The sequence below is a fragment of the Heteronotia binoei genome, chromosome 6, assembly GCF_032191835.1.
Source record: "Heteronotia binoei isolate CCM8104 ecotype False Entrance Well chromosome 6, APGP_CSIRO_Hbin_v1, whole genome shotgun sequence".
Classification (NCBI taxonomy): Eukaryota; Metazoa; Chordata; class Lepidosauria; order Squamata; family Gekkonidae; genus Heteronotia; species Heteronotia binoei.
In genome coordinates this window covers 99,038,482-99,049,845 of record NC_083228.1, presented here as the reverse complement: position 1 = coordinate 99,049,845, position 11,364 = coordinate 99,038,482, and the positions used below count along the sequence as shown (strand labels likewise).

The following is an 11,364-nucleotide window of genomic DNA, read 5'->3' as shown; positions in this document are numbered from 1 at the left end:
ATTTTTCCTGTTGATAAAACTGGTGCTGAAGTGATTTGTTTGGACCCATATAAAAGTCAAACTTGGTCCATGCTCATTAACATACAAAGAAAAAGTGGAGAGATGCCTACCTGGATCTCAGTGATGCTAACAAGTCAGATCCTCAGGGCTTTCCTATGTCCATTGTGATTTGGAGTATGTGGCCAATTCTTAATTTGAAGAGTCTTTTCAAATATGAAAATGGGAAACTGGCAATCCATAGCACTAGACAGCCACCTCTTTAATTCATAGTCTGGTGGTTCAAAATTTGTGTTTTGAGATGGGTGAACTCCTCATTAGAGTTTAGTAGTTTAGGAGCCGGATCATATGGTTTGCCACAAGTCCCTTTAAACTAAAGAGAGGTAAGAAGGATCATAGAAATCAGGCATACCTTTATATCTGCAAACAGAGTAAACATCCTGTGCATATTATGCCTATGTTTGGGATTGTCATGTGTGTGTTTACGAACTGGCCCTATAAAGAATGGCAGTTGATATTGTTATATATCACTATAGAGTTTGAAGTCATTGGGCTAAATTTACTGAAGCGTCATATTCACTCAGTTTCAACCCACTGAATTGAAATGCTTTGTAGCATTGCTTTGCAGATTGTCTCCACAACTGACAGGTAGGACCCTGGGATTTTATATGGAAGGAACTTGCTGCCAGAGATAATAGGGAAGTGTCACTAGTTTATAAATCTTCTCAGTATTTGACATTTTGAATAATGATTGGCATGAAGCCCTAGCTTTCCATTTCCATATAATTTCTTGCTCTTGAATGATGTTTATATACATTTTATTCAGTGCAGAATATGGTATAAAGGGCATAAATACAACAGAGGCATTTTACTAGCAAAGGAGCACATTGTGATGAAACAATATAGCTTGTTCAGCAGATGAGGGTTCTGCCCTACATCTGGACTACACTACTTTAGACTTCAGCTGGAGCTCATGTTATTGAACATTTTAAAAAAAAATCCACCCACAAATAAACGACCAACATCTATACAACTAATATGACCTCTAGACAGACTTCAACCACACTTTGGACATTAGGACCAAGACTGTTTTGGTTGTCCTAGCAAATTACCTTCTCTGGGAGACAGACAGAACATTTCATCTTGTTGGTTCACTAGCATTTTGGCCATTCCAGGTGCTTTACTAGCCAGCAAAGCTCAAGTACCTATACTACTCAGCTTACTACTCAAATATCCCACTTGTGTGTGTGTGTCTGTGTGATTGCTAAGGGGATCGGTTCTTAAGTGCTTAGTGTATGTTCTTTACATTTCTTTTTCTCTTGTATTCAATAAAGTTATTTGAGTTTGTAACCTCTCTTTCACTCTCTCACTTTATAATTTTATTTTAGGGTACATCAACTGAGATCCACCATGCTATACAGAGGCTACAAGTTCTCACATTTCTTTCTTTTAAAAGCAGATTTCCTCTTCCCTGGGTCCAGTTTGGGTAACAATGGTCAAGGGAGAGAACAAGGATCTGTGAAGATGGAGTACTCAAATGAAAGAGAATCCTTGGCAAGAGAAGTCTTAGATGTGCAACTGAGTTTGTGACTGTAAGCACTGTGGTCTTTCATATGTGTGCATGTATGAAAAGGGAACATGAATGGAGGGGAAGACTGAAACCTGTATCTGCAATGCTTCTTCTAGGGTATCTCCTTGTCACTGCATGACATTCCTTCCAGTGTTCTTCTGTTGCCTCATCCTTTTTTTTTGTCCTGTGTATGGGCAGTGGTGGTCTGACATCAGGCCACAAGAGTGTGTGGTTGGCTTTTTCTGTCTGCCTGTCATAAGGGCATTGTCAGTATGTTGCTCCACAAATGGAGGCTTGCAGCAGAGTGTCTATGGAACAGTTGATATGAAGCAATTGGAATGAAGCCTTTTTCCATGTTTCCTTTTTGATGAAGGAGCACAGCTGACTAGTGTTGTTTGTGTACTGCTGGCCCTTGGCCAGCACAGAGGTTAGGATTGGACTTCATTGCTTCAGGACCAAAATCTAAGACTCCATAGCATTAAAATCCCCTCTCTAAGTGAGTCCAGGATAATTCTCTTTCATAAGAAATTGAGAATTTAACCCAGGAGTTTTAACCCAGATTGTAAACGGTAAAAGATTTAATACAATGAAGATGAAGTTTGAGTTGGCAAGTCAGAAATTCAAATTACATTTTAGGTTCTTTAGATCAGGTTTGTGAAATTTCACAGCTGGCTTTCCCCCCAGATGCACAGGGCAATTGGATCCTTAATGGGGTCAGCATACCCTGGAAAATATTTCTTGATGCTCTAACCTGACTAGAAGATTAAACATAATTGACATAGCAATTGCCTTCCTGTGCAGGATCTTATACCATGCAGCACTTTTTTGTTCCCCAGTCTTCTTTATGATCTGCATTTCTGTGAAGGAACAAGCTGCGGATATGTCAGCTTTATTTGTCTTGGACATTACTCTTTACGATCTTCCTTAGTTGAAGGGTTTCTCCATAGAAACCTGCCTTAGCAACAGAGGATCAGAGCAATATGAGGAGCAAGCAACTATTTAAAGCCAACCTCGTCACCTCCATAAGGTGCCTAGGGTCTTGCAAATGTGTTCTCTCTCTCTTCACTTATTATCATGTTACTGTAGGACTTTAGAAGGCAAGAGAAAACAGACAAATGCTGGCTTTGGCAAAATGCTTTGGCAAAAGGCTTTACAATGTGTTTATCTCTTTATAATCTGTGACACTAACAGCAGATGATTAGCTACCAAGCATATACACTAACTGTTCCTGTTTACCACGGACTGTCTCTTTCCCCAGTAAATAACCATCCCTAGCTTTGCCTTTGAGGAAAGCTGTGTTAAAACGTTTTTTAATGAAAGGTGCTGATGTCATTGTTCTTCAGGATGTTGCTCCCTGCTGACACCTACCTTATGGCCTCCAGAAGGTACATTTCAGAGCAGGGACTCTAGCTTACATCCATGTCAATATATGCACAGGAACACCAAAGTCTCACGTAGCTCACGGTCTTTTCTTTTGCACACTGCAGGTGCTCAAGTGTATTTCAAACTACTGAGAGCATATTGAAGCACAGTTGTTTTTTTCCTAGTATATTTTAAAGGAACAAATATTTTGGCTATTAAAACAGGACAGGCTATTGTAGTGCCAATGAGTGCAGCTTAGGGCCAGTAGAAAGATCATCGCCAGCTTGTAACCCTAGAGGCTTCAAAACGATCCTCCTTACAATAAATGGGTTGTATTCATGCCTGTTTTCTCCTGGAAAATGCTGTCATATCTTACAGTTCTCATTCTAGTAAGGCAGGAAGTTCCCTGTCCCTTCCATGCAGCTTGGCGAATTGGCCACTGGTCATACTCACATTGCAGAGTGAACTTTCTTTCCTCCTATGGCTGAATTCTATACAGCTATGTAAGGTATGTTTTACAGTTATGTAAAAATACCCTTTTTAGAAGGGTAATTTTCTTTTAAAAATCAAATTTTAAATAATTACTAGATCAGTTTTAATTTGTTGGGTTTTGTCATTTTGAAATATGGATGCATTAATGCTGTCAGTTGCCTGCTTTAGGAGAAAGGCAGCCTGTAGATGCTGTAAATAAAGAAAAGTGATGATTTTCCCATGAAATCTCAGCATACTTAGATTTCCTTTCCTTAACTGTACAGTGGTTCCACAACTGCCTCAACCAAAGCCCTCAGTCAATTTCCAGGAATAATAATAATATTTAATTTGTATCCCGCCCTCCCTGCCAAAGCAGGCTCAGGGCGGCTCACATAGCATAACATAAAATACAAACATTACAATAATAAAAGCATACTGTTTGCACAACATATTACTATTGCATATTACAATTCACTTATATATACTATTACATTAAAACCATCTAATTAAAGCCATCAAATTCAGTTCCAGCAAATTAGTTTAGTGCAACAGTCTCGATGTTACTCATTTACAATTTTCCGTGACGACAGTACAATAAATTTCACATTAAGAAAAAGCCTGATGAAAGAGGGTAGTTTGCAGGCCCTGCGGAACTATAATGTATACTAGAAAGGGAAACTACTGCATTTTTGGCCCCTGTGATCCCACAGTCAGGGCTGTCAACTTCAGAAAATTTCTGTTGGGGGGGGAGCAGGGCTGGGTTGAGACCTCAGTAGAGTATAATGCCATAAGGCATACCATCCAAAGCAGCCATTTTCTCCAGTGGAACTGTAGTTTGGTGATCAACAGAAATCCTGGGAGATCTTCAGATTCCATTTGGAGTTTGGTAGCTCTAATTTTAAACTTGCTACAGTGACATTGAATGGAATTATGGAGAAGCCAATTTATGGTGTTACCAGCTTAGCTGGATGGGGCCATGAGGGGAACCTTGACCAAACTCAGAATGAAATCTATGTTCTTTGTCAAATGATGTCAGAAAAACTACATACTCTACAGCAGTGGCTCCCAACCTTTTTGGCACCAGGGACCAGTGTTGTGGAAGACAATTTTTCCACGGACCGGTGGAGGTGGGCGTGCTGGGGTTTTTGCTGTCCCAGTCTGCCCCTACACCCGGTCCATACCCCCATGGGGGTCTTTAAATGAGTAGGTGAAGGTCTCTGCCTCACTCCATAGCCTGGTTGCTAACAGGCCATGGACCAGGACCGGTCCATGGACTGGGGGTTGGGGTTCCCTGCTCTACAGGATATAGAAAGCCAAACAAAACAAACAGGGGACTTCGACAATTTGAATGACCCTTGTTGGCTCTTGCCATCACAATGTGCCACTGCTGCTATGAGAAACAAAGGAGAGATCTAGAACATACAAAGCCTTTGGGGGAACTTCTTGCCAATATTTCACAAGAGAGTCATATGTGTACATGTATGAAAGCACTTTTACTGGAAGCTGGTGTAGTTTTATGGGTAAGAAAATGAATGGTGATCTGGGAATCTTCTGGTTCAAAACCCACCTCTATTTTGACTTATTAGGTGGCCTTAAGCAAAACACTCTCTCTCAGTCTCAACATTCCACTTTGAAAACAGGGACAATACAGACATACCTTACACAGTCAGTTTAAGGATCATCACAACATAATATAAGCAAAGCACTTTGAACAATGAAATATACCATAGTGGTGTGCAAAGTACTGTTGAGTTGCAGCTGACATAGAATTTCCAAGGCAAGAGACTGAGGTGGTTTACAGTTGCCTGCCTGTGTTTCATGAACATGGACTTCTTTGGAAGTCTCACATCCAAGTACTAACCAAGGTTAACCCTGCTTAGTTTACACAATCCGATGAGATTGGACTAGCCTGGACCATTCAGGTGAGGGAATGTACCATATACCTATGTAAATGCTAAGTACTATTACAATTACCTTTCTGACATTCAGGAATCTTTATTGCATAAATTCATGGCCTGGGAAGTCAGATGCCATTGACATAAAGTTACAGTGGCTGCAATCACATACACTAAATGATGCACATTCAATCCACTTTCAGTGCACTTTCCAACTGGATTTTACTGTGTGAACTGACAAAATCTAGTTGGAAAGTGCACTGAAAGTGGATTGAAAGTGCATTATGATCACAGCCAGTATGATCACAGCCAGTGAGAGTTTTTCAAACACTCTGACTTCTACAACTTATGATCCACCAAGTCAAATACTGGCTACTGAGGGGACAATAAACTTGAGAGAAACAGCAGCTGATGACAAGCTCCCAATTTACTGCAATACAGAGCTGCAGGGTTGTAGTCAGCCGGGAGGGTCTCAGGTATGCCAGTTGCCATTAGGTGAATGTCTATGACGATTCATACTTTCTTCTCCCATTCAGTTCCTGGATTTTATATCCATTCAATTTTCCTCAGCAATCCATTTCATCCTTCCTTTGATATTTGCTTATAGGTATAATACTTTTCATGTAGTCAGCAGCTTCTCACCAGCGTGCACTAAAGCATGTGGCACAATTGAAAGCCCCCCTGATCAAAGGAGGACAATGCTTACAAAGGTTTGATATATGAGGTGATTGTATGGATATTGTTGCCATGGTCACAAGAAGGAGGGAGTAAAAAAAAAAAAGAACTGAGTGAGAGTTCACTGAATCTTTGCAGCCAGCTATTGTGCCTGCCTAGCTTGGTTAATATTTTTTTTAAAGATACATAGAACGTTGTAAAAGAATATAGGTTCTGTGAGAGCAGCCTCTAGAAGATTATTCTGAGTGTGTTTTCATCCCTACCTAACAACATTTCCTGTACAACCTCATTAACAAAAGGTATGTCTTCACCAAAAAAACCCCTTTATTCAGGTTCTTACATCCATCTGGCCATCTGCAGCTACAGCTACCAGTAGCAGCAGAACAGGTGCCACATTGACTGCAGCTAGGTGGGGGAAAAGACCAAAAGGGGGACAATGTGCCTAGTCCCCAGCTCTTCAGCCACATTCATCATGATTTTAGGCATAGGATGCCCAGCAAATAGTGTGTGAAGTCTGTGAGAAGGTTTTATGTACCTTCATTGACCAGGATATGCATGGAAGCCAAGAGGCTACCCATTTGGAATCAGAAGAAACCCTCATCTGCTTGAACAAAGTAGAAGGTAACAGGGGGTGCGGTCAGACGTCCCAAAACCCCCGCTATGGGCATGAGTTGAGCCCGCAAGCATGTCGGATTTTACCCGGACGTTCACACGTCCGCATCTGTCAAGCGTGCTTAGCCCGTGCCCGTCCCACGCTGATGCGCCTTGCTCGCGGATTAATTTGCTACCGCTTTTAATCCGGAACAAGACGCTTCCTGAGCGCTTCCTGAGCGCTCTGGAGCATCTGAACGGGCAATCGTTGCTGAGTCGCAACAGCGCTTCCCGCTTCCAGCTTCCCGCCACAAAGAAAATGCATATCACTGCGCCATGGAAGGAAGGAACTCAAAAAAATCGCTTATTAGCGTGCGTGGCCGGCTTTTTTTTTTTTTAAGGCTTTAGTTTATTGCGTAATAACGATATATCGAAATTTCGATATGTGAGTATCGAGATTTCCAGTATGCGAGGCGATCTTTTTAGAAAAGTAGTGCAAACGGAGAAACACATCTGCAACACATCTGTGTGAATCGGCACATTTAAAAGCGATGTGTGCATTGCGATCCTCAGCAACGAGGGGACATGGCTGCCGCACGAGGTCTTTCGTGGAGGAGGCATGAGACGCTGGATCTGCTTGCCATCTGGGGCGAGCGAAGGATCCAGGTAGCCTTAAGGCAGTCTCACAGAAACATCGATCTGTACGAGGAGATTGCTTCCGAGATGCGTTCCCGCGGTCACAATAGGACCGCGCAGGAGTGCCGTAACAAGACGAAATCCCTTCGTCTTGAATACAAGAAGGTGGTCGGGCTCAATGGTAAGACAGGGCAAGATAGGAAGACCTGCCCGCTTTATGAAGAGATTGATGCCATACTCCATGGGGATGCAGATGTGTGGCCCAAAAGGGTAACGCAGAGCTCTGATGCTCCGGAGCCCCGCAGCTCCGAAGAATCCAATGCACCTGCACCTACTGAAACGACTGAAACGCTACTTCTTTTCACGGGGCCGACTGCAGATGAGACGGTGCAAGTGGAGCCAACCGATGGCGCAGGTGAGTCCTGATTACTGCGTGCCCGGCCATTTTTTTTTATTTATTATATTTTACTGCGTAATTGCGATATATCGAAATCTCGACTCGTCATCACGCAGTAATGGCCACAGACGCGCTTATTAAAGAGAAAAAATTAAGGGCATCGCACTCAAGTCGATGCTACTGCAGGAAATATTTGAGCGTGGGGTTGTTGGAAGCGCGACTGCGCAATAGATTAATTTGCTCCAACTAGGAAGGTGGACGATCTCCGTGCCATGTGGAAGTATCGCCCCCTCACCATCGAGAAGCAACGCGGCCTCTCGGTGCCCACCGGGTGTGGGATTCTTCCCTTCACTTTTTAAGATCTTTCTTTTAGATTTAAAGGGAGGACTGTAAAGCCCTGGGAGAGGGGGAACCGAACCAGGGATTATGCCAGCAGTAGCAAGAGATAGCTTGCATACTTCTAAAACTTATCCTTTGCGGCCATTTCCAGCCCCACGAGGCTTGGGGTCCATATCCCAGGGACTGCCTAAAAGGTCATAAGCAGACAAAAGTCAGCCTGATTCCTTTTTTGTGTATCAACTCCCCGTATCCAATCTGTAGACAGCTAACCTTTCATCCGAACTGTGCATTATTTCCTTATTTTAGATGTTGTGTACCTTGTTTCAGACGTTGTGGATGGCTCGTTGGAAGACAGCGACCCAACCCAAATCGAGGTTCTACTGCAGGAAGGTGAGTCTTGGCTAAGATTCTTCTATAGCTGCTTTATAAGTGGGGGTGATGCAGATTTCTCCCTCTCTCTCCAAGGATGGCTATCTTCAAAGTCAAGTGGACCTTTCTCCCCAGAAATGCAAGCCCAGTGGATGGCTGGTATGCAGCAAGTCTATGTGCATATCCTACCTAGCTACACAGGCCTGCAACGCAGATTCTCCCCACCTCCCAAAAGACCTGATATCCACTTGAGGGGCAGCTGCCTGACTGCCTTTGCAGGGCCAACACCACTCAGGAAAAGTTATGGTTTTCCTCATCTGGCAAAGGGAAGGACGGATACATATTGGGATGGGATGGGATGGCTGCCTGCCCGGGCTGGAAGGCTGGAAGGAACGGTTGAGAGTGCTCTCCCACTGTGGGGGCTCACTCTGCCTCCATGCCTGACCTCTCTACCAGACCAGGCAGCCAGGCAGTGAGGATGCGCCATTGCACCACTAGTGAGAGGAATAACACTCCGCTCATACGCTGCTTTAGAACCAAGAAGTGAAGCTGCTGGAGTTCACACAGCCGAGGGACAAGTTGCAGTCATGGATAAGGGCAGTGCCGGGGACGGTGAGTTTTCATGTCGAATGTGAATGGGTTCAATTTTTACATTGCACTAGCAGCCTGCTTCATTGCACTGCAAGGCTTCCTTTCCTCCCTCCCACCAAAGCCCTGGCAGGAAAGCCCCCCTGGCCCAGGTTGACCAGGGAGTTTCCTGGGGGTGGCCAGGGGAGGCTGGGCTTGGCTGGAAGGGAGGCAAGGAAGGATGAGAGTGCTCTCCCACCTGGGTGGCTCACCATGCCTCCCTGCCTGGCCTCTCTACCAGACCAGACCAGGCAGCCAGCCAGTGAATACGAACGATTGCGAATCAAGTGAGAGCACTAACACTCCGCTCATATTCTGCTCTAGAACCAAGAAGTGAAGCTGCTGTAGTTCACACAGCAGAGAGACACGTTGCAGTCCTGGATAAGGGCGGTGCCGGGGAAGGTCCAACTCCCTCTACATCTGGAAGGAAGGCAACAAAAAAAACCAACAACACTTCAACAGGCAAATCTAGGAGCCCAGAAAGAGACCCTGATCGTGAGTATATCATACTTGTTTCCCTTTAAAAAGTGAGCTTTCATCGTTCCACCGTGCATCAGGCAAGTGTGTATTAACGTGAATATTATTTTCTTTCAACCTTAGGTATTCCGCCTGGAGCAATAATGGCGGAGTTGTCACCCAAATCCCGGCTGGCTCTCATCAAGGCACGCCACAAGAAGGTGTCTGCCATACAGAGAGTGGGGGAGACACTTGCAACACAGATTAGCAAGGAAAACGCCTTAATGCTTGAGGCTGGAAGAGCGGAGCACCAAGAATTCATGGCTGAGATGCGGGCATCCCGGGAGGCGGAAATGGCCGCCAGGCAAGAGGAAAGGGCGGCCAGGGAAAGCAACAGTGCTCTTGTGCTCGCTGCAGTGAACTGCTTGAGGGACCTTTCAAACACAATGGTTCCTCTTGCACAAGCCATAGGTGCGAGATATTCCTCCCGTGGTGGTACACCGAGGCGTACGCCCCTTGAGGGCAATCCAGCTGCGCTTGCAATGGGTGATAATGATGATTCCCAATCTGCTGCACCACAGAGGACTGTGTCCAGCAGTCAGCAGAGGTCACGTAGGGCCGCCAAGAGGAAGATTCCATATTCGCCTACAAAACAGTGACACAAGGCAGGTGCTGCTGATGTCTGGAGCGTGATCCCTGAGATCATTATTTTCAAACCTGCATCGCTTTATCATGGCATGCTGCTTTGCTGAGCAAGGTTGAAAATCCTGCTTTGATTCAATGTTTTGAATGCCGCCTTATTGTTGTTCATTGGTTACATTCCTAGATGCTCCTAAGCACTTTAGTTACTTATTACTTTGAGAAGAAAACAGCTATGCATGTTGTCTTATAACCAGTTCTCTGTTATGCACTTTGAGGTAATCTGTTATTGAACTTTAATTTTTAAATGTAAACTATGGGAAATTGACAAGTAAATGCAGTTGTCAAGAAATAAATGATAGGCTTACCATTGTTAGGAGTCTTTCCACAAAAAAATAAAATGCTTTAAGCCAAAAAAAATTGCAATCAATCTCTGCAGGCTATAATCAGACACACATCTGATCCCAAAAGGTTTATTTATTCAACCCATCTATCTTTTACCAATTAAAGGCTGGGCTTGATAGACCAAAGGGGTAGGTAGGCATGGGGGGGGGGGAGAATTCCAAAATGGCCAGGAATAACTCCTGGCAACCAAACAGGTGGAGGATTGCTCTGTGCAGACTTGCATGGCAGCTTTGGAGGTCCATCACCACAAGGTCCAGAGTTATCTGTCAAACAAAACCAAGGGCACAGGAAAACATCTCAGATTTTTCCTTTTCACACAAGATCTTTCTTTTACTTTTTGGGGAGAGCATGAGAGCCCAAAGAATAGAAGACATGAACCAGAGAGTGTATGTCAGAAAGAGGGAGATGAACCCCAGACAAGAGGATATGGAGCCAACACGCAAAGACCATCTCCCCCTCTAGCCCAAAGGGGTAGGGAGGGTGGTGGGGGAACAAACTCCAGGCACCCTGGCGAGGGCGGGATAGCTATGTGCAGAATTGCATTTGCATGAACTCCTCCCCGCTTCCTCCTCAAACAATCGTATGTCATCCCCTCCCTGGCGCCTCAGCAAACTGCCCTGTCTGCCGGTGGGAGGCGGCGGCCGGCGGGATGCATGACATGTCAGGTCGCCGGTCGCCATCTCCCTGCCTGGAGGGGTAGCTGAAATGGGGAAATGTCCGTGTTAGCGAGCAGTCTACCCAGTTAGAATGCCTGCAGACATGTGAGAACGGGCCTGCTTATACAGATAACTGCTTTTCGGTTCCTGGATAGACGTGTGCGAGCTCACTCCTCCACGCGCCCTGTCAACCATGCAACAGAGATGTTATGCGCTCTTGCCCCGCATAGTTTGTGCCCTCTCGACCTGACTTTTGTTTTGCCGCCTGATTGGATAATT

At 44.7% G+C, this 11,364-nt stretch overlaps 1 protein-coding gene across 1 annotated transcript; it reads left to right on the top strand.

Annotated features, from left to right (window-relative positions):
• Positions 1 to 8,238: 8,238 nt before the first annotated feature.
• LOC132573377 (uncharacterized) lies at positions 8,239 to 10,444 on the top strand. Its single transcript, XM_060240883.1, has 4 exons — positions 8,239 to 8,323; positions 8,837 to 8,914; positions 9,254 to 9,424; positions 9,530 to 10,444. Exons 2-4 carry the CDS (start codon positions 8,890 to 8,892, stop codon positions 10,042 to 10,044), a joined length of 711 nt encoding a protein of 236 aa, XP_060096866.1. The 5' UTR covers positions 8,239 to 8,323; positions 8,837 to 8,889; the 3' UTR covers positions 10,045 to 10,444.
• The last annotated feature ends 920 nt before the right edge of the window (positions 10,445 to 11,364 follow it).